The sequence below is a fragment of the Zalophus californianus genome, chromosome 5 (genome assembly GCF_009762305.2).
Source record: "Zalophus californianus isolate mZalCal1 chromosome 5, mZalCal1.pri.v2, whole genome shotgun sequence".
Lineage (NCBI taxonomy): Eukaryota > Metazoa > Chordata > Mammalia > Carnivora > Otariidae > Zalophus > Zalophus californianus.
In genome coordinates this window covers 103,393,939-103,420,345 of record NC_045599.1, presented here as the reverse complement: position 1 = coordinate 103,420,345, position 26,407 = coordinate 103,393,939, and the positions used below count along the sequence as shown (strand labels likewise).

The 26,407-nt window shown below is 39.7% G+C and overlaps 1 protein-coding gene and 1 long non-coding RNA gene across 9 annotated transcripts in view; one reads left to right on the top strand and one right to left on the bottom strand.

Moving 5' to 3' along the window:
- Positions 1-26,407, bottom strand: part of ATP10B (ATPase phospholipid transporting 10B (putative)) — a 391,956-nt gene that overhangs the window by 88,476 nt on the left and 277,073 nt on the right. The window contains exon 23 of one of the 3 annotated variants that reach the window (XM_027606555.2): positions 9,650-10,376. The exons of the other annotated variants lie outside the window; for them this stretch is intronic. Within the exon in view, the coding sequence (XP_027462356.2) occupies positions 10,368-10,376 (9 nt within the window). The 3' untranslated portion in view covers positions 9,650-10,367. Of the gene's footprint in view, positions 1-9,649; positions 10,377-26,407 lie in introns of those variants that run through there. 3 annotated transcript variants of the gene reach the window in all.
- Positions 1-26,407, top strand: part of LOC113929573 — a 153,356-nt gene that overhangs the window by 73,145 nt on the left and 53,804 nt on the right. For 2 of the 6 annotated variants that reach the window (XR_003522246.1, XR_003522244.1), the window contains 2 exons: positions 8,256-8,410; positions 24,778-24,867. The exons of 2 other annotated variants lie outside the window; for them this stretch is intronic. This is a non-coding gene — a long non-coding RNA (uncharacterized LOC113929573). The remainder of the gene's footprint in view (positions 1-8,255; positions 8,411-24,777; positions 24,868-26,407) is intronic. 2 more of the 6 variants (XR_003522245.1, XR_004820102.1) reach the window with 1 other exon arrangement.

Sequence of the window (26,407 nt, the reverse complement as noted above, 5' to 3'; positions counted from 1 at the left end):
GACCCTTTAAGAATGATATAGTGTCCTTCTGTGTCTCTAACTGCAGTCTTTAGCTTAAAATCTAATTTGTCTGATATGAGAATTGCTACCCCCACTTTCTTTTGAGGTCCGTTGGCATGGAAGATGGATCTCCATCCCTTCATTTTCAGTCTGGATGTATCTTTAGGTTCAAAATGAGTCTCTTGTAGACAGCATATGGATGGGTCCTGCCTTTTTATCCAATCTGCAACCCTGTGCCATTTTATGGGAGCATTTAGGCCGTTCATGTTGAGACTGATTATTGAAAGATATGAATTAATTGTCATCGTGTTGCCTGTGAAGTCCTTGTTTCTATAGATCGTCTCTGTAAATTTCTGTTCTATATCACTCTTGGGGTCTTTCTCCTTTTATAGAACCCCCTTAATATTTCTTGCAGGGCCGGCTTAGTGTTCATATTCTTTCAGTTTCTGCCAGTCCTGGAAGCTCTGCATCTCTTCATCCATTCTAAATGACAACCTTGCCTGTCTTGCCAGGTCTCTGTGGAATCTTTCAAAGCACATAAAGTATCATATTATCTGCAAAGAGTGAGAGTTTGACTTCTTCCTTGCCGATTTGGATGCCTTTGATTTCTTTTTGTTGTCTGATTGCTGTGGCTAGGACTTCTAATACTATGTTGAATAGCAGTAGTGAGAGTGGACATCCCTACCACGTTCCTGACCTTAGGGGGAAAGCTCTCAGCTTTTCCCCATTGAGAATGATATTTGCTGTGGGTTTTTCATAGATGGCTTTTATGATATTGAGATATGTACCCTCTATCCCTAGACTCTGAAGAGTTTTGATCAAGAAATGATGTTGTACTTTGCCAAATGCTTTTTCTGCGTCTATTGAGAGGATCATATGATTCTTGTTCTTTCTTTTGTTGATGTATTGTATCACGATGATTGATTTGCGGATGTTGAAGCAACCTTGCAGCCCAGGGATAAATCCCACTTGGTCATGGTGAATAATGCTTTTAATGGACTGTTGGAGCCTATTGGCTAGTATTTTGGTGAGAATTTTTGCATCCATGTTCATCAAGGATATTGGTCTGTAATTCTCCTTTTTGATGGGGTCTTTGGTTTTGGGATCAAGGTAATGGTGGCCTCATAAAACGAGTTTGGAAGTTTTCCTTCCATTTCTATTTTTTGGTACAGTTTCAGAAGAATAGGTATTAATTCTTCTTTAAATGTTTGGTAGAATTCCCCTGGGAAGCCATCTCGCCCTGGGCTTTTGTTTCTTGGGAGATTTTTGATGACTGCTTCAATTTCCTTAGTGGTTATATGTCTGTTCAGGTTTTCTGTTGCTTCCTGGTTCAGTTTTGGTAGTTGATACATCTCTAGGAATGCATCCATTTCTTCCAGATTATCTAATTTGCTGGCATATAGTTGCTCACAATATGTTCTTATAATTGTTGTATTTCTTTGGTGTTGGTTGTGATCTCTCCTCTTTCATTCATGATTTTGTTGATTTGGGTCATTTCTCTTTTTTTTTTGATTAAGTCTGGCCAGGGGTTTATCAATCTTTTTAATTCTTTCAAAGAACCAGCTCCTAGTTTTGTTGATCTGTTCTACTGTTCTTTTGGTTTCTATTTCATTGATTTCTGCTCTGATCTTTATTATTTCTCTTCTCCTGCTGGGTTTAGGCTTTATTTGCTGTCCTTCCTCCAGCTCCTTTAGGTGTAGGCTTAGGTTGTGTATTTGAAACCTTTCTTGTTTCTTGAGAAATGCTTGTATTGCTATATACTTTCCTCTTGGGACTGCCTTTGCTGCATCCCAAAGATTTTGAACAGTTGTGTTTTCATTTTCATTTGTTTCCATGAATTTTTAAAATTCTTCTTTAATTTCCTGGTTGACCCATTCATTCTTTAGTAGGATGCTCTTTAGCCCCCATGTATTTGAGTTCTTCCCGACTTTCCTTCTTGTGATTGAGTTCTAGTTTCAAAGCACTGTGGTCTGAAAATATGCAGGGAATGATCCCAATCTTTTGGTACCGGTTGATCCCTGATTTGTGACCTAGGATGTGATCTATTCTGGAGAATGTTCCATGGGCACTAGAGAAGAATGTGTACTCTGTTGCTTTGGGATGGAATGTTCTGAGTAAATCTGTGAAGTCCATTTGGTCCAGTGTGTCATTTAAAGACTTTATTTCCTTGTTGATCTTTTGCTTAGATGATCTGTCCATTTCAGTGAGGGCGGTGTTAAAGTCCCCCACTATTATTGTGTTGTTGTCAATGTGTTTCTTTGCTTTTGTTATTAATTGCCTTATATAATTGGCTGCTCCCATGTTAGGGGCATAGATATTTACAATTGTTAGATCTTCTTTTTGGATAGACCCTTAAGTAGGATATAGTGTCCTTCCTCATCTCTTATTACAGCCTTTGTTTTAAAATCTAATTTGTCTGATATAAGGAATCCACCCCAGCTTTCTTTTGGTGTCCATTAGCATCGTAAATGGTTTTCCACCCCCTCACTTTCAATCTGGAGGTGACTTTGGGTCTAAAATGGGTGTCTTGCAGACAGCATATCAATGGATCTGGTTTTTTAATCCAATCTGATACCCTGTGTCTTTTGATTGGGGCATTTAGCCCATTTACATTCAGGGTAAGTATTGAAAGATATGAATCTAGTGCCATTGTATTGCCTGTAAGGTGACTGTTACTGTCTATTGTCTGTGTTCCTTTCTGGTCTATGCTGCTTTTAGGCTCTCTCTTTGCTTAGAGGACCCCTTTCAATATTTCTTGTAGGGCTGGTTTTGTGTTTGCAAGTTCCTTTAGATTTTGTTTTTCCTGGGAGCTTTTTATCTCTCCTTCTATTTTCAATGACAGCCTAGCTGGATATAGTATTCTTGGCTGCATATTTTCCTCATTTAGTGCTCTGAAGATATTATGCCAGTCCTTTCTGGCCTGCCAGGTCTCTGTGGATAGGTCTGTTGCCAATTTAATGTTTCTTCCATTGTAGGTTACAGATCTCTTGTCCCGAGCTGCTTTCAGGATTTTCTCTTTGTCTCTGAGACTCATAGGTTTTACTATTAGATGTCGGGGTGTTGACCTATTTTTATTGATTTTGAGAGGGGTTCTCTGTGCCTCCTGGATTTTGATGCCCATTTCCTTCCCCAAATTAGGGAAGTTCTCTGCTATAATGTGCTGCAATATACCTTCTACCCCTCTCTCTCTTCTTCTTCTGCGATCCCAATTATTCTAATGTTGTTTTGTCTTATGGTATCGCTTATCTCTCGAATTCTGCCCTCGTGATCCAGTAGTTGTTTATCTCTCTTTTTCTCAGCTTCTTATATTCCATCATTTGTTCTTCTATATCACTAATTCTCTCTTCTGCCTCATTTATCCTAGCAGGTAGTGCCCCCATTTTTTATTGCACCTCATTAATAGCCTTTTTGATTTTGACTTGTTTAGATTTTAGTGTTTTATTTCTCCAGAAAGGGTTTCTCTAATAACTTTCATGCTTTATTCAAGCCCAGCTAGTATCTTTTAAATCATCATTCTGAACTCTAGGTCTGACATTGTACTAATATCCATACTGAGTAGGTCCCTGGCAGTTGGTACTGCCTCTTGTTCTTTTTGTTGAGGTGATTTTTTCCATCTTGTCATTTTGTCCAGAGGAGAATAGATGAATGAGAGAACAAACTGCTAACAGTAATGATGTCCCCAGAAAAATATACTCTAAACAAATCAGAAAAGATCTGAAACCAGGGGAAAAGAAAGGGAAAGAAAGAAAAAAGTAAAAGAAAGAAAGAGAATAAGATAAAAACAAACAAAAACAAAAAAGAAAAAACAGAATATGATCAAATATGATCAGGCTGGTGCCTAGATCAGCGCCACACACTAGATTTTGGGTGTATTTTGTTCTGTTAGAATAAAGTGCCTCTGCAAATTGTAAAGAAAGAAAAACTCATATATGTACAAAAATAAGGATTGATACGGTAAAGGGATGTAATATGACTGTAAAGATGAAAATTATAAAAAATTTTATAAAAGGAATTGTTAAGAAATTTTGAAAAAAGAAAGAAGAGGATTTGGAAAGAAAAAACGGAAAAAAAAAAGGGAGAGAATGAGATCAGGCAGGAGACTAGAACAAAGCCATACACTAGAGATTTAGGGTATATTTTGATCTGTTAGAAACTGTATTTCAAAATTTAAAGAGAGAACTACTTATATATATATGCCAAAATCAGGGTAACTACTATGAAGGGATAGAATATGACTCTAAAAATAAAAAATACACTTGATCTTAGCCAAAAGGCCGAGAAGCGATCTAAAAATGAAAAATAAAAATGTTTTTTTAAAAAAGGGATTGATAAGATGTTGGTTGAAAAAGGGAAAAAGAAAAAATTAAAAAAAAAGTTAAAAACAATTACCTTTGAAAGACCAAAAATCATGGGAAAAAAGCCATGGATTCTATGTGCAGCATTCCCCTAGCGCTGGATTTCTGCCGTTCTCATCGGTAAACTTGGTCTTGGCTGGCTGTTCTTGCTCATCTTCTGGGGGAGGGACCTGTTGCCATGGTTCCCAAATGTCTTTGCCTGAGGCGGAATTGCCCCGCCCTTGCCGGTCCGGGCTAAGTAATCTGCTCGGGTTTGCTCTCCAGAGCTTTTGTTCCCTACAAGCTTTCCGTACAGCTTTGGAGGAGGAGAGTGGAAATGGCGGCCTCCCAATCTCTGCCCCAGAGGAGCCAAGAACTCAGGGCCCCGCTCCTCAGTGCGCCCCAGAGAAAAGCAGTCAGTCACTCCCGTCTCCCTGGTCTCCGGCCGCACTCCGTGCTCACCCGGCCTGTGACCGAGTGTTTCTATCTCTGGCACCCGACCCCGTGTGGAGTCTCCAAACCCAGCAGATCCCAGCGGTGCGCTCCCGCGCCGTCCCTCCCTGGGGAGGAAGGAGAGTCTCCCTGGATCTGCTGGTTGTTGGGTCCCTGCTGGAGGAGAAGTGGCCCGACTGGGCCGCGGATCACAGTTTATGGCAACCCCGAGCTGAGAGCCCTCGCCTTGGCTCCGTCTCTGCAGCCGGCTTCCCCGCTCCGATACTTGGGAGCTCTGCCGCACTCAGGCACCCCCAGTCTTTCTGTGACCCCGAGGGTCCTGAGATCACACTGTCCCGCGAGAGTTAGCCACTGTCCCCCGCTTAGCCACTGGAGTGACCTCCCTCAGCGGAGCCGACTTCTAAAAGTTCCAATTTTGTGTTCCGCGGCTCTATCACTTGCCAGAAGCGGCTGACAGAGGCCCCCTCCCCCGCCGTCTATCTTCCCGAATATCACCTCGGATTCACTTCTCCGCCCGTCCTACCTTCCAGTAAGTGGTCGCTTTTCTGTTCAGAGAGTTGTTGCAATTCTTTTCTTCGATCTCCTGTTGAGTTCGTAGGTGTTCAGAATGGTTTGATCCCTATCCGGCTGAACTCCTGAGACCAGATGAAATCCAGTTCTACTACTCCTCTGCCATCTTGCTCTGCCCATCTGCACATTTTTTAATTGGATTGTTCATTTTTTGCTATTAAGATATATGAAGAACTCATACAACTCAGGTATTAACCTTTTATCAGATATGTGGTTTGCAAATATTTTCTCCCATTAGTGCCTTTTCCTTTTGTTGATGGTTTCCTTTGCTGTGCAGATTTTTAATTTGATGTAGTCCTACTTGTTTGTTTTTCCCATTGTCTTTGTTTTTTGTGCTAAATGTGAAAAATCAACAAGACTAATGTCAAGGAGCTTATTCCTTATGTTTCCTTCCAGAAGTTTTATGGTTTCAGGTCTTAGGTTTAAGTCTTTAATCCATTTTGAGTTGATTTTTGTGTATTGTGCAAGATAAGGATTCAATTTCTTTCTTCTGCATGTGGCTATCCAGTTTCTCAGCACCATTTATTGAAGAAACTATCCTTTCCCCGTTGTACATACTTGGCTTCTTTGTGATAAATTAATTGACCATATATATATATGTAGATTTATTTTAGGCTCTTGGTTCTGTTCTATTAATCTGTCCTTTTTTTTCCTGTAGTGCCAATACCATACTGTTTTGATTACTATAGCTTTGTAATACAGTTTAAGGTCAGGGAGTAGATGTCTCTAGCTTTGTTCTTTCTCAAAATTGCTTTGGCAATTTGGGGTCTTTAGTGATTCTATACTAACCTTTGGATTTTTTTCCTATTTCTGTGAAAAATGCCATTGGAATTTTGATAGGGATTGAATTGAGTCTGTAGATTGCTTTGGGTAGTATGGACATTTTAACAACATTCTTCCAATCCATGAGCCAGAGTATCTTTCCATTTATTTGCATATTCAATTTCTTTCATCAATGTCATAGTTTTCAGTGTACGGATCTTTCACTTCCTTGCTTAAATGTGTTCTTAAGTATTTTATCCCTTTTGGTGGTATTGTAAATGAGATTGTTTTCCTAATTTTTCTCTGGTAGTTCATTATTAATGTATAGAAATGCAATTGATTTTTGTGTATTTTGTACCTTGCAACTTGATCAAATTCATTTATTCTAACAGTTTTTTAGTGAAATCTTTAGCGTTCTCTATTTATAATATCATGTCTTCTACAAATAGAGAAAATTTTACTTTTCTGATTTGGATGTTTTTTATTTCTTGCCTAATTGCTCTGTCCTAGGACTTTCAGTACTATGTTGAATAGTAGTGGTGAGAGTGGGCATCCTTGTCTTATTCCTGATCTTAGAGGAAAAACTTTGAGCTTTTTACCATTGAGCATGATGTTAGCTATAGACTTGTCCTATAGGAACATTTTTATGTTGAAGTATATTCCGTCTATACCTAGTTTGTTGAGTTTTTATCATGAAAGGATCTTAAATTTTGTCAAATGCCTTTTATGTATTTATTGAGATGATCATGAGATTTTTATCCTTGATTTTGTTAATAGGGTGTATCATATTGATTTGTGAATGTTGAAGCATCCTTGGATCCCTGGAATAAATCCCACGTGATTATGGTGTATGATCCTTTAAATGTACCGTTGAATTCTGTTTGCTAATATTTTGTTGAGGGTTCTTGCAAGTCTGTTCATCAGGTTATGAGCCTGTAATTTTTTCTTGTAGTGTCATCTAGCTTTCATATCAGGGTAATGCTGGCCTGCACTTTACCATAGTTACAATGGTGTTAGGAAGGCTGGAGGAGCAAAAGGAAGAACAGGTGTGGTAATGATTCAAATGCTGGCCTTGTGAAAATGAGTTTGGTAGTGTTCTCTCATCTTCTAAGTTTTACATTTTGTGCTCTTTCAGTGAAGCTTCTATTGGCTCAATACCCGTCTGAACTGTGATTTGACAAGAGATACTGCATCAAAGCCTTTCAATTACTTTCCCAATATTGACAGTAATTAAGTCCCCAGAGTTCTGTACTTTGCTATTGTAGGTGGGTGGTCAGGAACACTGCTCATGAGTCAGGGGATGGGTACATTCCTAGATGCCGACAGTTTCCATATGGCCTTGACCCTGAAGGTAGAGACAGAGGCACAGGTTGGGACAGTTTGTTCATGATGCTCTGTCTGCTTTGATGTCCTCACCAGTGCTTGTTCTCTGCAGGGTAGTAGGCTGAGCTGTGCAACACTGCTTCCACACCACTGCTTGTTACATAGTTGCAAAGGGCTGCCCATATCCATGCAGGCACTGCTATTTGACTCCACTGCTTGCTTCTGTAACCACAGCTGGGCAAGGTTATTAGGTGGTTTATAATCTTAGTAAGTAGACAATTTCTCTCTGACCACTCCGAATCTGTTTTGTTTTTAACAAAACAATTTTAACATGTCAGTTTTAACAATTGACATGCTGTGATAGTTTGAATTATCCTCACATCTTTACTCTTTCTGCCATGTGACCCTGCAGTGCATTAGGGTGGAAGGAGTATATTTCCCAGTTCTATTGATGTTGGCCTTGGCCATGTGGCTTATTTTGGCCAGTGGGATGTGGGCATAATTAGTAGTTTGCCAGGTCTTTCTGAGAAGCGCATGGTACAGATTGCCATTGTTCCTTTAACCTGAGCTCAGAGTGAGACCAATGGATTAAATGGAAACTGACGTGAAGCTGAAGCCAAATGTGGCTGCCCTAACACCTGAAACAACCTGCTGTCTGGTGAGCAAGAAAATAAATGATTGCTATTACAAGTTGAGTTTTGGAATGTTATGTTATGCAGTATTGAAGTATAGCTGTCTGTATAGAGGGCCAACAGGCTGCATTCTAGTATAAGTTAGCATTAAGAGTAAATGAAAAATTTGTTGTTGTTACAGTTGTTACATTAACTGCCTGAGAAAGCATCAAGGAGGAGGTAGAGAGGGAAGACGCAAGGGCAAAGATTTATAGGCAGTGATGTTCAAAAGCTACAAAGGGACAATGAGGAAGCCATTTCTGTTTGAAAGAAAAAAATAAAGCACCAGCATTCAAGGTAAGGCCTCCAGGCTTTTTGACATGTACTTTCTTCTTTGATTCCATTTGGGGCTCACAAATCTCCTCTTGTGAACACTCTCTCATGTCCTCAATGGGATATTCCCTGGTCTAGCCCTGAAGAAGAATTTGGCAAAATATATCAAAGCATTAAATGTGCATATTATTTACCTTTGACTCTGCTATTCCTCTTCAAGCCTGTATCCTAAGGGATAATTGGGCAAGTGAGAAAGATGGAACAAGAATACTTTCTCCTTTATAATATTAATAAACTAGTATCCAACAATGAAGAATTACTTAATACATTGTGAGATACCATATAGCCTTGAAAATGTAAAAGGATATCTACTGACAAATAAAGATGTTTGTGATAGAGTAAATGAGATCAATGACCATATATTTATATTACATGTGTATATAGGTACAGTCTTAATTGTGTTTATGGGATTTTGACTATAAAATACTGCATGCATACACACATTATTGGAGACCACTCCATTCATTAGGATCTCTTGGGGAGTGCCCTTAGCTAAAAATAAATGCTTTGGTTGGGGGTGGGGTATGAATCCTGAAAAACAAAAACAACAAAATCCTAACAACTTTGTTGCTAACTTGTTCCGAATAATAAAGGAGTATTTTGGAGGGAGGCAGGATCCAACAAGGCTGGAAGTTAGGTATAGGAAGGGAAAAGAAACTATATTGTTCCTTGGCCTCCCACTTACCTTTCTCCTTGACTTCTCCCTTGCCTGACCCAAGCACAGCCTAGGAGAGGACTGAGAGATCTAATGGAAGGAAATTAGAAGAGGCTTCTGTGGAGTGTGTGATGTAATCTCCCTCCATTTTTCCTCTGAGTTCTGGAGTTTCATCTACATTGTTCTCTTCTTGTTTTATACCAGTGGCTTCTTTTGGGAGAGGTCGAAGTGGAGGTTAAGAGAACAGCTCCCAGAGTGTGGAAGAACATACTCAAAGTACTGACTGTGATTGCTGTGGGCAATAGGAATTTTTTCCCCTTTGCTTCTTTGTTGTCTAATTAAAAAATATTAATTTGTATTAAATCGTCTTCTTGTTGCTTGGGTAAACTCAAAAGAATTAATGTGCTTCTTTGGGTTCTTCTCTTGAGATTGGAGCTCTCTAGGGCATTTCTTCCCCAGAAGGCAGGGGCAGGTGTTTGGCTTCAGCATTGCTCCTCCACATCAGTTGCCATAGGTATGGGTGCTTGTCAACCATCGTTATGGGAGAGTTTGTTCATGATGCTCTGATAAAACTGGTATCTGGGGATTTGGGTGCATACAAGATTCAGTTTATTTTTTTAGAGAGCAAATTTGTAGAAGAGAAAGCCAACACCAAACACATTAACTTTTTACAAACTTTGTTTCATTTGTTTCTCACAACAGACTTTAACAGTTGAAAAAGAAATTGAGGTTCAGAGAGGCTAATGACTTGTAGAAAGTCACACAGTAGATCTAATTTATCCAAAACCAATCTGATATTAAAGAGTTTTAATTTGTTTTTTGCCTTTGTTTTATATTAATTCCAAGGGGCCATTTGGCTGGGGCTATTTAACTTATGGGGTAAAACAATGTTTTTCTTAAAATATCTCTCAGCCACTATCCTTTTTTTTTTTTTTTTTTTTTTTAAGCCAGAAATAAGAGAGATAAATGCCCCTTGAGGGAATGAAGTTAGCAATTAGGGGGAAAAAAAATCCTTGGCAGTGTTGAGATGTTCCTTGGACACTGGAATTGGTTGCCAAATATTTAATCAGACTGAGTTTTTACCTAAAAGTGAACTTAAATATAAACTGCCTCAGGAAGGAGAGTATAGATAGGATGATCTCTGTATCCCCTGGAAAGCTCTGTTTGGCGAAGAATGGTCTGAGACCACACATCAAAATTGTCGGGGGGGTGCTTCAGTGGGGGATATGCATTCTTAACAAGTTGCCTTTGTCAGTTATGGTCCAGTCAGAGAAACTGCAATGGAAGAGAGATTTAAGGCAAACAGTCAATTATTGTATCAGTTTTCTGTTGTGGGGTAACAAAACACCCTAAAATGAGTAGCTTAAAAGAACAATTGTTTATTATTGCTCATGAGTCTACTGGCCAATTGGATCTTTCATCTGATCTTGACTGGGCTCCCTTCTGTGTCTGTGGTAAGTGTCAGGTCATCTAGGTAGCTTGAATTCTGGGATCTGGCTGCTTATTGGCTGCGGTACATGGGTCCTCCTCCAGCTGGTTACCCCAGGCTCATTCACATGGCACCTCAGCGGGATTCCAAAAAGAAGCATGCAAAGTCTTCAGGTCTAGAATCAAAACTGGCACAGAATTGCTTGTATTGTGACTTGTTGACCGAAGTAATAAGGCCAGCCCATACTCATCTCTCACATTGACTCCGTCTTTTAATGGGAGGAGCTTTATAATCACTTCACAAAGGGGAACAGTCAGGGATTAATTGGGACCATTTTGCCAACACTTTACCATAGTTACAATGGTGTTAGGAAGGCTGGAGGAGCAGAAGGAAGAACAGGCGTGTTAACGATTCAAAAGGATCGGGGAGGTCATTTGATGAGGAAGCTGCTAGTCTGGAGCCCATATAGGCAGTGCTGGGACCTTGGAGGGAGGGTACCTACCTTGCTGCTGCTATTACTGCTGGATTTGCTAAAGAGATAAAACCTATGCTTGTGTTGGAACCAGGATGACTTCTCCTTTCTGGCTGCCAGTGGTTTACACTGGCTGAACCTAACCAAAAGCTCCTGGTAAGAAAACCTGGGACATTCAGGATGCAAGCTTGTAGGCCTGGCAGTATAGAATAGGGGATAGAAGGGAGAGTGTGGGGCTTCAAGTCGATAAGGAAACAGTTGCCACACTCCTGTGGAATTCTCACCACATTAAACTTTTGAGACCTATTGCCGTAATATGCTATGATTCCAGAGGAGTAGTGAAATGCAAGGCTCATTCTGAAGATGAGCACTGGCTGAGTCAACTATGGATTGGTAAAGAAATTCCAGGGAATTACTTTTGCTGATTTTGATGTGTAACTTGGCTGGAGATGGGGGTATGGACAACATGACTAGTTTGAATGGGCAAGACAGTCAGATTTCAGTCCCATTCGTTATTATGTCAAAGGAGAAGCCATTATGCATGGAGAAGCCATAGACATAAAAATCTTGATGTTTGCCATCTGATCTGTTGCTTGCCTGATGGTCTTAGCCATCAGCACAGAGCCTATTTGCCTGCAGGTGTACGTGAGTAGGGTATAGAGAGGCAGGCAATCAGAACAAAAAAAGTGGGGATATTAATCAAATGGAGATGATTAGGCAAAAAGTCAGTCTGTTAAAGGTTGATACAAAGACAACTCTGGATTCATTAATGAGGAGAAGGAATTTACACACCTATTGATACAGAAATCCAGTAGTTTCCATGTAGGAGTCAGGTAATGACTACTGCAGCTGTGGGGACACCTAAATGATGGGGCAAGGGGTGGGAAGTCAGGGTGACAAATAGCACAAGGATGACTCTGCCACTGGAGAGTTTATAAAAATTTTATACTGAATACCTCAGAAGCCTAATTATGGATCCTGAAGGCATTTAAATAGGTAATGGACTGATCTGGCATAAATATATTTTAAGTATGCATTACTCTCTTGTAAAAAAAAAAAACTCTACTTAACAGTGAGATTTATACTGGGGCTTAATCAGTTGGTATGTGAAATTGGCCTGCAAATGTGAAAAAATATAGCTATATAAACTTAGCTCCTCAAGGCACTTCAGAAATGATCTACTCCTTATCCCCTCCTTGTGCATATGAAGACACTGGTCCAGAAAGGTGGAGTGGCTGGTCTGAAGTCACACAGCTGATTAAAGACAAAATCAGTACTAGAAGTCAACTTGCATGATTTCTAGTTGGGTAGGTCTCTATCCATTTACCAGAATTTGTACCTTGTATTTTGACAGAGACCAGGCTTGTATCTAAATGAAACTTAAAGACCACGTTTTCTAGATTTATCAGACTCACCCATGGGTACTTGTTCAAAATATATCTGCCTGGAGCCCATCCTAGAACTTGAGAGGCAGAATTCTGGGGTTGGTGAACAAAGCCTTAGGAGCCTATATACCAAAAAACCTAAGTGTTTCTGATGAACCACCCCCTGTTTCTCTTGTCCAATTCTATGTAAGGATGTGGTTTTAGACATTGGTTGGCAGAAGAGAAAATTCTTTGCAGATGTAGGTAAGGCTTTTGCCTGAGCCCTTCTTGACCGAGTGACTTCCTGAGTGGTTCACATGTGGGACAACCTCATTAGAAATTTGCATGGATCTGTTCTGGGAATAACAATATTGAAAGTGCAGCATTAGTCATCGGTTTGGCTCCTCCAAGTATCTGCAGTCCAGGAAACTGTACAATGATATTCAGTTCAGGACACTTCAAGTATTGATCCTCAGGTATGAGGCTGTTGGTGTTTACCCAAAGGTGAGGGTACACTAAATTTACCTAATTATAATCCGGAGGGGAGCTAGGTCTTAGGATAAGTAAGTTTCTCTTGACTAGTGCAGTATCTGTGGCTCCTAAAATCGTACCTGGAATATGTTAGGTGCTCAGTAAATATTTGTTAACTTAATGAAAGGGAGCCCTTTAGTGGGTGCCAACTATGCAATAGCTGTATTTAAAGTATCTTGAGTCACTAATTGTCATCTTTGTGGAAGTGTGGTTGAATTCTGCATGTAGTTGGGATTCATCCAGTAAAGCTCCATAGGGCCTAATGTATGATGATAAATCATAACCCTTCTAGGTGTTCAGAATCAATTTCACACCTCATCTGTTATCATGAGCAGAATGTGAGAAAGTCCCCTCATTGTGGTAATACATCAGCTCACACAAATAAAGAGAGGCCTGAACATCAGAAAAGGGAACACTGTTATAGTCCATGGTGCTTAATCAGCTACCCAGACATTGATGGATTTCAGGGGATATTTACATTTCAATCATGGCATCCAGAATATCTCAAGCAGAACCCATAGCTTATGGACAGCATGGAAGCACTTTTAAGAAATCATCAGTATCTGTTACTCAGAACCTAGGTCTCTTCATAGAAATACTCTCTAAGCAGAAAAATGAGAAAAAACCTGAGGATTAGTACTATCTAGGAAAGGAAAGTACTATCTAGATGATAGGCTGGACTGCCACAATTCCTCACTGTGTCCATGACTGACACCAATAACTGATCAGAGTATATTCTCCTGCTGTACCTGGCCCAATCCCCTTGTTTCTCAATCCAAGGCTCTAAGAAACCACTGCAAGTTGGTCAGAGTTGGCGTGTGGAACTGAAACTCACTATTGCTCATCTAGAGTTTGACTATTATTTCTCTAGAAAAAGCTAATGTTAGTAGGTAGTAAGGTAAAGGGAAAAGAAAATGAAATACCATAGGTTGGGAAACATCTTGAATTAGGTAGTGGGTCCACTCTTTTGCTTCTGGGCAGGATAATATTCAAAGCTTTGGGCTGAAGATGCTTTCCTCGATGGCAGTGTTTCACCAAGATTTTTGGGCCATATGTATCAGAATCACTTTGGTGATAATGTGGGTGCTTGTGCCTCACTCAAGACTTCCTGGGTCAGAATCTTCTGGGTTTGAAGCCAAGGACACTGCACTGGGACAAAGTTCCTTGGTGTGTCTTATTCATGCTCAAGTTGGTGAACCAATGCCCTTTGGAGACCTGGGTTCTAGTCTCAGCTCTGCCCATTCACTTGCTGTGTGAATTTGGGCACGTCCCTTACCTGAGCCTCAGTTTCCTTATTGAGTAATAATAACACCCGTGCCATCTACCTCATAGGGCTCATTAAAGATAAAACCGGAGGATGGTTTGAAAAGGTGCTATGAAGACAGAGCATGTTGTCCACCTGTCAAACTTGGTGGGGAGTTGGGGAATTTGGGTGGATATTCAAACATTTATTCTAACTTTATCAGGAGTCCATGATCTACTAAAAACCAGAATGACAAAGGCGGAAAACAATTTTTTTGAAGAGATCAGAGCAGTAGTTATCAACCATGTTTACAAATCAGAATCATCAGGGGAAATTTTAAAACTACCTCAGCCAGGTCCCCAGCCCAGAGAGAGTTAAAGAGAATCCAGAAGTGGGGCTTGGGTCTTGGCAGCTCTTGTGGGAACTGTTCTGGGTTCCAGCCTTCCAGAGGAATAGCTAACCTGTTTGTCTCTCAAGCCTCTTGGTATTCCGGTGTTCTTCCAACACTTTTCTTTTAATCTAATTTACTTAGGCTCATGTCTGTTGCTTGCAGCCAGAAAACTTTCACCAACATCTCATTGGCCAGTTAAGCTCCAAAATAGGGACTGTGGATGTCTTGTTTACTTCTGGATCATCACCGACTAGCATAGTTTCTGACACACAGTGGAGATGAGAAATGGGTTTAAATAAAGTGAGAGCTACCCAAGTGTGGTCCTAACTGGGATAGATTAAATCTAGATTTCTTCAAAGCATTTCTTCTAATGCACATAAAGTTCCTGGCATTTATATGTGGATACTCAGGGAATGACTGTTATGGTGTTTTCTGAACACTGAGGAGATACAGGTGGGTGAGACTTAAATGAATTTGTGGGAAATAAAATCTTGTAAGTAAAGAAAGAAAGTAAATTTTTATTGGAAAATAAAAGAAAATGCTCATTTATGTGTTGTCTGTGACCTTTTTTTTTTGTGCTATGATGGCAGAGTTAAGTAGTAGCAACTGTATGGCCTGTAAGGCTAAAATATTTACTATCTGGTTCTTTATGGGGAAAAGTCTGCTGTCCCATGGTCTAATGGTATAGATTCCATAGATGCATGTGTGCCCCTTTGGATCACCTCCCCCGCCCCGTACCTCAGGAGGCTGGCTGGTATAGTAGAGTTTATGGCAGCTGTTCTTACTGTGTGTCCTAACATCCACATCTTACCTGCCTCACTGGTGAACTTCTGGCAAATTCTTGAGTCCCCATCCCCCACCAAGTGAGTCAGAAAACTTGGAGATGGGGCCTGGGCATATTTGTTTCAACAGTCCTCAGGTGATCCTGACATAAAAGTGTGAGAACTACTAGTTTATGGCGATGAGTTCCCTTGCCCTTCAGCTCCTGGGGGATTTCTGTCCATGAGGCCAGCAGCAAGAGATGGGAGGGAGGAAAGAGAGCAAGCTGAGGTCGTTACCTTCTGTCTCCCACTTGATGGGGTTATTTATTCCACTGAAACCTCTCAGCTCCTGTAAGGCAATCTTCTCTGTGCTGGGCTTCATTACTTAAAAATACTCCCTCTTCTCACTCCTTTCCCATCTAGGAATGGTTATAGAAGCCATAGGGCTTTTGAGGGTGCTGGAGGCAGAGAAGATTTGGGGGGGGGGACATCTGAGTACTCACTCTGTTTGGTCCCCATGCTGAGAATGTGGTCTTGTACCACTAAGTTGAAGAACCTGGGTAGACTGATACTTTTAAGTAAGTCTCATAATTCTTGCTTCCTCTAGACTGTTGATAGAAGCCCAGACATAAAAGGACAGTGATGTGGTGGAATCCCCTCTAACCTTGGTATCTGTGTGAAAGAGTCCCCTGCGGCCACATGTCCCATTTGGAAACTGGGGATTCAGGAAGTATAGCCAACACTTGCCATACCTTATCCTATTCACCTCATCCATCGATGTGGTGAATTCTTGGCCAGATAAATTGGCTCCTTACCATGCTGAGAAAGCCTTCCTGATAGTCCAGGCTGCAGGACCTCCGCTGGAGTTCCCAGACCCTGCTCTGCTTCCCGCATCAGAACCCTCATCACACTGTATTGTGATTGCCTATCTATGTCTGATGCCCATGAGACCATAGGCCATTTGGGGTGAACAGGTACCATATTTGTTTTTATTTTGTCCCCCATTTAATTCCCAGAGCCTTGCACCATACCAGGCACATAGTAGATATTTGATTAATGTTTAGTTAATTAAATTGCTTATCAGCATTCCTAGGGCAGAGGGTGGCAAGTGTAACATAAGGAAGATGGGGCCAGAACTTGAAGGCCATTAAGCCTGACAAAGCATTGAATTTGATGAATGGGTGGAAGAGTGCTAGCCAGCAGAGTAAGAGAAGAAGCATCAAACTGTAATGCCTGCTCGCCTCCCAGCAGAGCAAGGGAGATGAATGGAATAAAGCTAGTAAGATCCTTGGCAGGATGATGACCAGAATCTCCTCATGCTGGGACCTCGGAGGTAACCAGGGGTATTCTCTGTTCCCAGCTTCTCTGCTTTTCAGATCACTGATGCTCTCCTGCTGAGGACAGAGTAAGTGGTGCTCAAGCCCAGCTGGTCCCAGGGTCTTTTTGGAAAGGAGATGAGATCTCAGGGAGGGGGAAACCAGCAAGCTGTACCCCCATCCCAGTCCTTTGGAGGCAGGTGAGCAGCCTCACTTAGGGAGCACTAAGATTTGGAGTCTGAGTTTGGGCTTTGTTTTTGTTTTGTTTATTACTTACTTTTTGAATAGAGTTGGTACATATTACATTAGTTTCAGCTGTACAACATAATGATTCAAGTTTATACATCATGCCATGCTCACCACAAGTGTAACTACAGTTTGTCATACAACATTATTATAATACCATTGACTATATTCCCTATGCTGTTGTTTTTGTTTTCTGTGACTTATTCATTCAGTAAGTGGAAGCCTGTACCACCCAGTCTTCTACCCCTCTCCTCTCTGGCAAGTCATCAGTTTGCTTTCTGTCTTGATGTTGCTGTTTGTTTATTTATTTGTTTTTTTTAGATTCCACATATAAGTAAAATCATGGTATTTGTCTGTCTCAGTCTGACTTATTGCACTTAGCATAATACCCTCTAGGCCCATCCATGTCACAAATAGCAAAATCTCATCCTTTTTATTGCTGAGTAATATTCTCCTGTATGTATATTCTACATCTTTATCCATTCATCTATTGATGGACCGTGGGTTGTTTCCCTATCTTGGCTATTGTAAATAATGCTGCAAACATCTTTCCTGATTAGTGCTTTTGTTTTCTTTGGATAAATACCCAGTGATGGAATTACTGGATCATACAGTATTTCTATTTTTAATTTTTTGAGAAAACTCCATATCTTTTCCCACAGTGGCTGAACTAATTTATATTCCCATCTACAGTGCATGAGGGTTCCTTTCTTTCCACACCCTTGCCAACACTTGTGTATTTGTCCTTTTTATACTAGCCATTCTAGCAAGTGTAAGGGGATATGTCATTGTAGTTTTGATTTGCATTTCCCCAGTGATTAGTGATATTAAACACCTTTTCATGTATCTGGCCATCTGTATGTCTTCTTTGGAAAAATGTCTATTCAAGTATCTTTGCTCATTTTTTATCAGATTGTGTTTTGCTGTTGAGTTGTGTAAGTTCTTTATAGATATCATCCCCTTATCAAATATGTCGTTTGCAAATATCTCTATTTAGTAGGTTGCCTTTTTTGTTTTGTTTATGGTTTCCATCACTGTGTAATAACTTTTTATTTTGGGGTAGTCCCAATAGTTTATTTTTGCTTTTGTTTCCCTTGTCTTAGGAGAGAGATCTAGAAAAACGTTGCTATGGCAGATGTAAAAAAAAAAAAATACTGCCTATGTTCTTTTCTAAAAGTTTTATGGTTTCAGGTCTCACATTTAGGTCTTGAATCCACTTTGAGTGTATTTTTATTTATGGTGTAAAAAAACAATCCAGTTTCATTGTTTTGCCATGTGGCTGTCCAGTTTTCCCAGCCCCTTTATTGAAGAGATTGTCTTTTCCCCATATATTCTTGTCTCATCTGTCGTGGATTAATGAACCATGTAAGCATGGCTTACTTTCTGGACTGTCTATTCTGTTCCATCTGTGTCTATTTTTGTGCCCATACCATATTGTTTTGATTACTATAGCTTTGTTAGTACAGTTTGAAGTCTGGGGGCACGATACTTCTAGCTTTGTTTTTCTTTCTCAAGATTGCTCTGACTGTTCAGCGTCTTTTGTGGTTCCAAACAAATTTTAGGATTATTAGTTCTAGTTCTAAACAAAATGCTATTGGTATATGGTAGGGATTATGATGAATCCATAGACTCCTTTGGGTAGTAGGGATATATTAACAATATTCCTCTACTCCATGAACATGGCATGCTTTTCCATTTATTTGTGTCCTCTTTGATTTCTTTCATCAAAATCTTATAGTTTTCAAAGTGCAGGTCTTTCACCTCCTTGGTTAAATTTATTTCTAGGCATTTTGTTCTTTTTGATGCAGTTGTAAGTGGGATTGTTTTCTTAACTTCTCTTTTTGCTACTTTATTATTAGTGTATAGAAATATGATTCCTGTATATTTTGTTTCCTGAAATTGTATTGAATTTATTTATTCTCATAGTTTTTGGTAGAGTCTTTATAGAGTTTTCTCTATATAGTATCATGTCATCTGCAAATAGTGACAGTTTTACTTCTTCTTTCCTTGGGGTGCCTTTTCTTTTTCTTGTCTAATTGCTGAGGCTAGGATTTCAGGACTACATTGAATAGTAGTGGTAGGAGTGGGCATCCTTGCCTCATTCCTGATCTTAGAGGAGAAACTTTAAGCTTTTTACTGTTGAGTGTGATGTTAGCTGTGAGTTTGTCATATATGGTCTTTATTATGTTGAGGTATTTGTTGAGTTTTTATTGGGAATGGATGTTGAATTTTGTCAAAGGTTTTTTCTGCATCTATTATGATTATTTAATTTTTATCCTTCAGTTTGTTAATGTGATGTATCATGTTAATTGATTTGCAATAAATCCCACTTGATCCTATATTACTGAGTTTGGCTTGCTAATATTTTGGTGAGGATTTTTGCACCTGTGTTCATCAGGGATACTGGCCTGTAATTTTTTTTTTTTTTTTTTGTAGTATCTTCATCTGGTTTTGAGATCAGCAAAATGCTGGCCTCACAGAATGATTTTGGAAGTGTTTCTTTCTCTTCAATTTTTTGGGAATAGTTTGAGAAGGATAAATATTAACTCTTTTAAATGTTTGATAGAATTTACCTGTGAAGACGTCTGGTCCTGGACTTTTGTTTGTTGGGAATTTTTTGATTACTGATTCAATTTCATTACTAGTAATTTGTCTGTTTGGATTTTCTATTTCTTCCTGATTTAGTCTTGGGAGATTATATATTTCAAGGAGTTTATCCATTTCTTCTAGGTCACTAATTTGTTGATACATTTTTATAGTAGTCTCTTTTAATTCTTTATATTTCTCTGGTGTTGGTCATAACCTCTCTCCTTTAATTTTTTAAAAAGATTTTATTTATTTATTTGAGAGAGCATGCATGAGCGTGAGCATGCATGTGAGTGGGGGGAGGGGCAGAGGGAGAGGGAGAATCTTAAGCAGTCTCCATGCCTAGCATGGAGCCCGAGGCAGGGCTTGAGCTTACCACCCTGAGATCATGACCTGAGCTGAAATCAAGAGTCAGACTCTTAACCAACTGAGCCACCCAGGCCTCTCTCCCCTTTAATTTATGATCCTATTTATTTGAGTCCTCTCTCTTTTTTTCCCTTGATTCTGGCTAAAGGTTTATCAGTTTTGTTGATGTTTTCAAAGGACAAGCTTTTAGTTTCATTGATCTTTTCTACTTTTTTCTTAGTTTGGTTTCATTTATTTCCACTCTGACCTTTATTATTTCCTTCCCTCTACTAACTTTTTTTCTTTCTTTTTTTTTATTATTATGTTATGTTAATCACCATACATTACATCATTAGGTTTTGATGTAGTGTTCCACGATTCATTGTTTGCGTATAACACCCAGTGCTCCATGCAGAACGTGCCCTCCTTAATACCCATCACCAGGCTAACCCATCCCCCCACCCCCTCCCCTCTAGAACCCTCAGTTTGTTTTTCAGAGTCCCTAGTCTCTCATGGTTCGCCTCCCCCTCCGATTTCCCCCCTTCATTCTTCCCCTCCTGCTATCTTCTTCTTTTGAGCTTTGTTTGTTCTTCCTTTTCTAGTTCCTTTAGGTATAAAGTTAGGTTGATAAAGATTTTTCTTGTTTCTTGAAGTAGTCCTGTTTTGCTATAACCCGCCCTTTTAGAATGATTTTGCAATATCCTAAAGATTTTGGAACACTGTGTTCCCATTTTCATTTATCTCCATGTATTTTTTGATTTCTTTTTTTATTTCTTCTTTGACCCACTGGTTGTTTAGTAGCATCTTGTTTTGTCTTCATGGTTCCCCCCCCCATTTTTATCTTGTAATTGATTTGTGGTTTCATATCATTATTGGAAAAGTTGCTTGATATGATTTCAATCTTTTTAAATTGGTTGAGACTTGTTTTGTGGCCTAATGTGATCTATTCTGGAGAATGTTCCATGTATACTTGAAAAGAATGTGTAATCTGTTTTCTGGATGGAATGTTCTGTGTGTACCCATTAAGTCCATCTGCTCTAATGTGTCATTTGAAGCCACTTATTCCTTATGGATTTTCTGTCTGGATGATCTATTCATTGATGTAAGTGGGGTATTAAAGTCCCCAACTATGAATGCAAGCTGGTGCAACCACTCTGGGAAACAGTATGGAGGTTCCTCAAAAAGTTGAAAATAGAGCTACCATATGATCCAGCAATTGCACTACTGGGTATTTACCACAAAGATCAAATGTAGGGATCCGAAGGGGTACGTGCACCCCAATGTTTATAGCAGCAATGTCCACAATAGCCAAACTGTGGAAAGAGCCAAGATGTCCATCGACAGATGAATGGATAAAGAAGAAGTGGTATATATACACAATGGAATATTATGCAGCCATCAAAAGGAATGAGATCTTGCCATTTGCAACGACATGGATGGAACTGGAGGGTGTTATGCTGAGTGAAATAAGTCAATCAGAGAAAGACATGTATCATATGACCTCACTGATATGAGGAATTCTTAATCTCAGGAAACAAACTGAGGGTTGCTGGAGGGGTGGGGGGGTGGGAGGGATGGGGTGGCTGGGTGATAGACATTGGGGAGGGTATGTGCTATGGTGAGCGCTGTGAATTGTGCAAGACTGTTGAATCACAGATCTGTACCTCTGAAACAAATAATGCAATATATGTTAAGAAAAAAAAAAGAAGAAGAAGAAGATAGCAGGAGGGGAAGAATGAAGGGGAGGAAATTGGAGGAGGAGACAAACCATGAGAGACGATGGACTCTGAAAAACAAACTGAGGGTTCTAGAGGGGAGGGGGTGGGGGGATGGGTTAGCCTGGTGATGGGTATTAAATAGGGCACGTCCTGCATGGAGCACTGGGTGTTATGCACAAACAATCAATCATGGAACACTACATCAAAAACTAATGATGTAATGTATGGTGATTAACATAACAATAAACAATTTTAAAGAAAAAAAATAAAGTCCCCAACTATTATTGTATTACTGTCAATTTCTCTCTTTTTCTGTTAATAATTGCTTTATGTATTTAGGTGCTCCTCTGTTGGGTTCATACATATTTATAATTGTTATATCCTTTTTTTGGATTGATCCCTTTATCATTCTGTAATGCCCTTCTTTGTCTCTTGTTACAGTCTTTGTTTTAGTCTATTTTGTCTGATGTAAGTGTTGTTACCCCAACCTTTTTTTGCTTCCGTTTGCATGGAATGTCTTTTTTTAACTCTTTACTTTCAGTCTGTATGTGCGTTTAGGTCTGAAGTCTCTTGTAGGCAGTATATATGTAGATGGGTGATCTTGTTTTTTATTTATTTATTTGTGTGTGTGTGTGTTTAAAAATCCATTTGGTACCTATATGTCTTTTGATTGGAGCATTTAGTCCATTTACATTTAAAGCCCGTTTTAATAGGTATGTACTGACTGCCATTTTGTTAATTGGTTTCTGGTTGTTTCTGTAGTTATTCTGTTCCTTTCTTCTCTTGCTCTCTTCCCTTGCAATTTAATGACTTTCTTCAGTGTTATGCTTGGATCCCTTTCTCTTTATTTTTTTTTTTTTTATGTATCTAATACAGGTTTTTGGTTGTGGTTACCATGAAGTTCCTATATACACTCGAGGTATACAGCAGTCTATTTTAAATTGTTGGTCACTTAAGTTTGAACACATTCTAAAAGTGCTATATTTTTACTTCTCCGCATCTTTTTAGGTATGTGGTGTCACATTTTAATACTTTTATTTTGTGTTTCCTTTTGCTAATTATTATAGATACAGTTAATTTTACTACTTTTTTTCCTTCAACCTTCATACTAGCTTCATAAGTGATTGATAAATGAGTATATGTTTGCTTTAATCAGTGAAATTTTATCTTTTATAATTTTCTTCTAGTTATGGCCATTTCTTTTCTTCCTAAAGAAGTTTCTTTAACATTTTATGTAAGGCTGGGTTAGTGGTGACAAACTTTTTCAACTTTTGCCTGGGAAAATCTTTATCTTTTAAATTCTGAGTGTTAACTTTGCTGGGTAGACTTTTCTGGGTTGTAGGTTTTTTCCTTTTAGTACTTTGAATATATCATTTTATTTCCTTTTGGCTTGCAGGTTTTTGCTAAAAAATCAGTGATAGTTCTATGGGTGTTCCCTTGTACATAACTGGTTGTGTTTCTCTTGTTGCTTTTAAGATTATTTATCTTAAAATTTTTATATTTAAATTATTATGTGTCTTGCTGTGGACAACTTTGGGTTCATCTTGTTTGGGGCTCTCTTTTATTCCTGGACCTGGATGTCTGTTTCCTTCCCCAGGTAGGGAAGTTTTCATCTATTATTTCTTCAACTAAATTCTCTGCCCCTTTTTCTCTCTTCTTCTGGAATCCCTATAATGTGAATGTTAGTACACATGATGTTGTCCCAGAGGTCCCTTAACCTAGCCTTATTTTTTTTAAATTGTTTTTTCTTTTTGCAGTTCAGTTTGGAAAATTTCCATCACCCTGTCTTCCAGATCACTGATCCATTCTTTTGCATCTTCTAATCTGCTGTTGATTCCTTTTAGTGTATTTTTCATGTCCACTGTTGTATTCTTCAGCTCTGATTGGTTCTTTTCAAATTTTCTGTCTCTTTGTTGAAGTTTTCATTGAGTTTATCCACTTTTCTCCCAAGTTCAGTGAGCATCTTTATTACTATTACTTTGAACTGTTTATCAAGTAGATTCCTTAGCTCTATTTCATTTAGTTCTTTTTATGCAGTTTTGTCTTGTTCTTTTGTTTAGAACATATTCCTCTGTCTCCTCATTTTATCGGACCCTCTGTGTTTGTTTCTATGTATTAGGTAGGTCAGCTATGTCTCCTGGTCTTGAAGGTAGTGGATTCGAGTAGAAAGTGTCCTGTGGGACCCAGAAATGAAATTCCTCTTGGTCATCAGAACCAGGGGCTCCCCTGTGTGGGCTCCATGTGTCCTCTTATTATGACCGGGCTATAAGTGATGCAAGCACAATGGTGGGGATGGCTGGCTGAGAGGCATGCTGTAGCTACTGCAGATGTATTGGTGGTTAAGGTTGGCTCCCTCCTTCTTGGGGCAGGTGTCACTTTGGAGGTGTGTGGTCTTGACCAAGGCTGCCTGCTGGGTGCTGTAGGGTGGGAGCTGCTTTGGAGGGGTACCTCCTAAAGATGGTGTTTGGGTGGGGTTGTTCCATGTGGAACACTGAGGCACAGTGACTGATGCTCAAGAAATAGTGTCAGAACTGTTGCCCACCAGTGGCTGCTGGGTGGATCAGTCCTTAAGTGTCTGGCTTCGGCTCAGGTCATGATCCCAGGGTCCTGGGATTGAGCCCCACATCAGGCTCCCTGCTCTGCAGGAAGCCTGCTTCTCCCTCTCCCACTGCCCCTGTTTTTGTGTTCCCTCTCTCACTGTGTCTCTCTCTGACAAAAAAATAAAATCTTAAAAAAAAAACCCAAAAACTGGTGCCCACCAGCAGTGGCCAGTTAGGCGAAGGAGAACAAGAAAAATGGCATCTTCCTGTGATTCTGTTCCTAAGAAAAGTTCCCACAGATCCCTGGCTCTCTGGCACATGTCCTAAAATTAGTCAATAAATACTCCTTCATGTATAGCTCAGGGATTTTCAAACTGCTGCCTCTGCTGGATCTTGGAGCAAGTGAGATTGTGTGTGTGTGTGCCCTTTCAGAGTGGAGTCTTAGTTTCCTATAGCCCTTGGCTTTTCCAAAATTAAGCTCCGCAGATTTTCAAAGCCAAATATGGGAGCTCATCTTCTTGGTACAGATCCCCGGGGCAGGGGGTGTTCAGTGTGGTGCTTGAACCCCTTAATTCTCAGGGAGGACCTCTACACCTGTGACCTCTCTCCTACTTGTGGTTTGCTGTGCCAGGGGTTTGATTCCTGACCAAACCACATCTCTGCCCCTCCTGCCCCTCCTACCCTTATTGATGTTTTTTGTTTGTTTGTTTGTTTTTCCCCCTTTTTATCTTTAGGTGTGGAAGAGCTGTTTTGTTAGTCTTCAGGTCATTCTCAGAGGGAGTTGCTTTATATGTAGCGGCCACCTTGGTGTGTACATGGCAGAGGTGAGTTTAGGATCTTCCTACTCCACTATATTCCCCTTGCTATCTATTTCTGAGCCTTTCTGAGCTTCTTTGGCAGGAATTGCCTGGATTTATCTTAGTTTTTCACCCTGTAGGTCCTTTGCAGAGAGAGAGAAAAGCTGCTATCTAATTTATTTACCTCTCCTTCATTTTCCATTTTCCTAAGTTTTGTTGACTCCCCTTGTGTATCTATTTCTTTCCCTTTCTTATTGTTATTGAGGTTTTAGATCTTTCTCCTTGCTTAACTCCTGTTCTAGTGGGATTTTAGAAGAGAAGAGTGGAAAACGTACATGTCAGTCTACCATGTTTAACTGGAAGTTGAGCTGATGGTTTCTTTTTATGTTTCAGAAGTTAACTTTGGTATTATAGGTTTTCATTAACTAGTCATTTGATTTCATCTTGGAAGACCCATAGAGTTTTGTTTGTTTTTTTTTTTTTTTTTAGGTTTCAGAATGTCTTTAGAAGATTTTTTTTCAAGAAGCTGATCTCTTCCCATGTTCAAAGCTTGCATGAGTGAGCAATGCATGCATTCAGGAGAAAGGGTAGAAGGTTTAATTAATCTGGACTTACCAGCTTGGATCCAGGGGCCTTCCATCTATCCAAGAAATCTGACCTAGAATGTTGCTGAGCTATAGAAGTTATTAAAAAAGCCTACATACCTCTCAGCTTTGCTGAGATTCCAGGTTAAACTGCTTCTTCTGTCCATGTCTTATATCTCTTTGGCCACTTAAAATACATACTTCTGTATTAGCATGGTGAATTCCTTGTACCATTTCAGTTCTTACTACTTCGTAGACCCTTAGAGCTATGAAGGATTTTAGAGAGCATCTAGTGGCTTCAAACTTGTATCTCACAGATTAAAAAGCACAATTACTTATTACTTTTTTACTTTTAAAAAATTTTATTTACTTTTATTTATCTAGAGAGCAAACACAAGCAGGGGGAGGGGAGGAGGGAGACAGGGAGAGAATTTCAAGCAGATTCCGGGGCTTGATCTTATGACTCTGAGATAATGACCTGAGCTGAAATCAAGAGTTGGATGCTTAACTGACTGAGTCACCCAGGCGCCCCTAACATAATTTTTTTAAAAACAAGATCTTAGGGAAAAGACTGGCATATGAAACAGGTAGGATGAGAAGTGTTCTGGGTAATGTAGGGAAGGGAATTTGACCATCTCCACCCCAGGGAGATAGTTTAAACACCACTGATCCTTTTTAACTCTCATTTTAAACTAATGTTTAGGGGCTGAGTTCCTGAGTGGGAAAGAATTTGCTCAAGGTCATGCAGTGGATTTAGTCCAGGATTTGAGTCAAGGCCTCCTTACACTGTATCAGTTGCTCTAGACCCACAAATAATGACACTTGAAAGTTGATTGTGGAAACTCTAAAGTTAGTGGTCAAACAGTGGTTGCCTCCTATTAGCTGGACCACCCCCTTTGTTGGACGCCTCACAACCCCCCCCCCCCACTCCATCTCTAGTCTTATATGAAAAGTTATAATAATTCTTCCTGAAATGGTCTCCT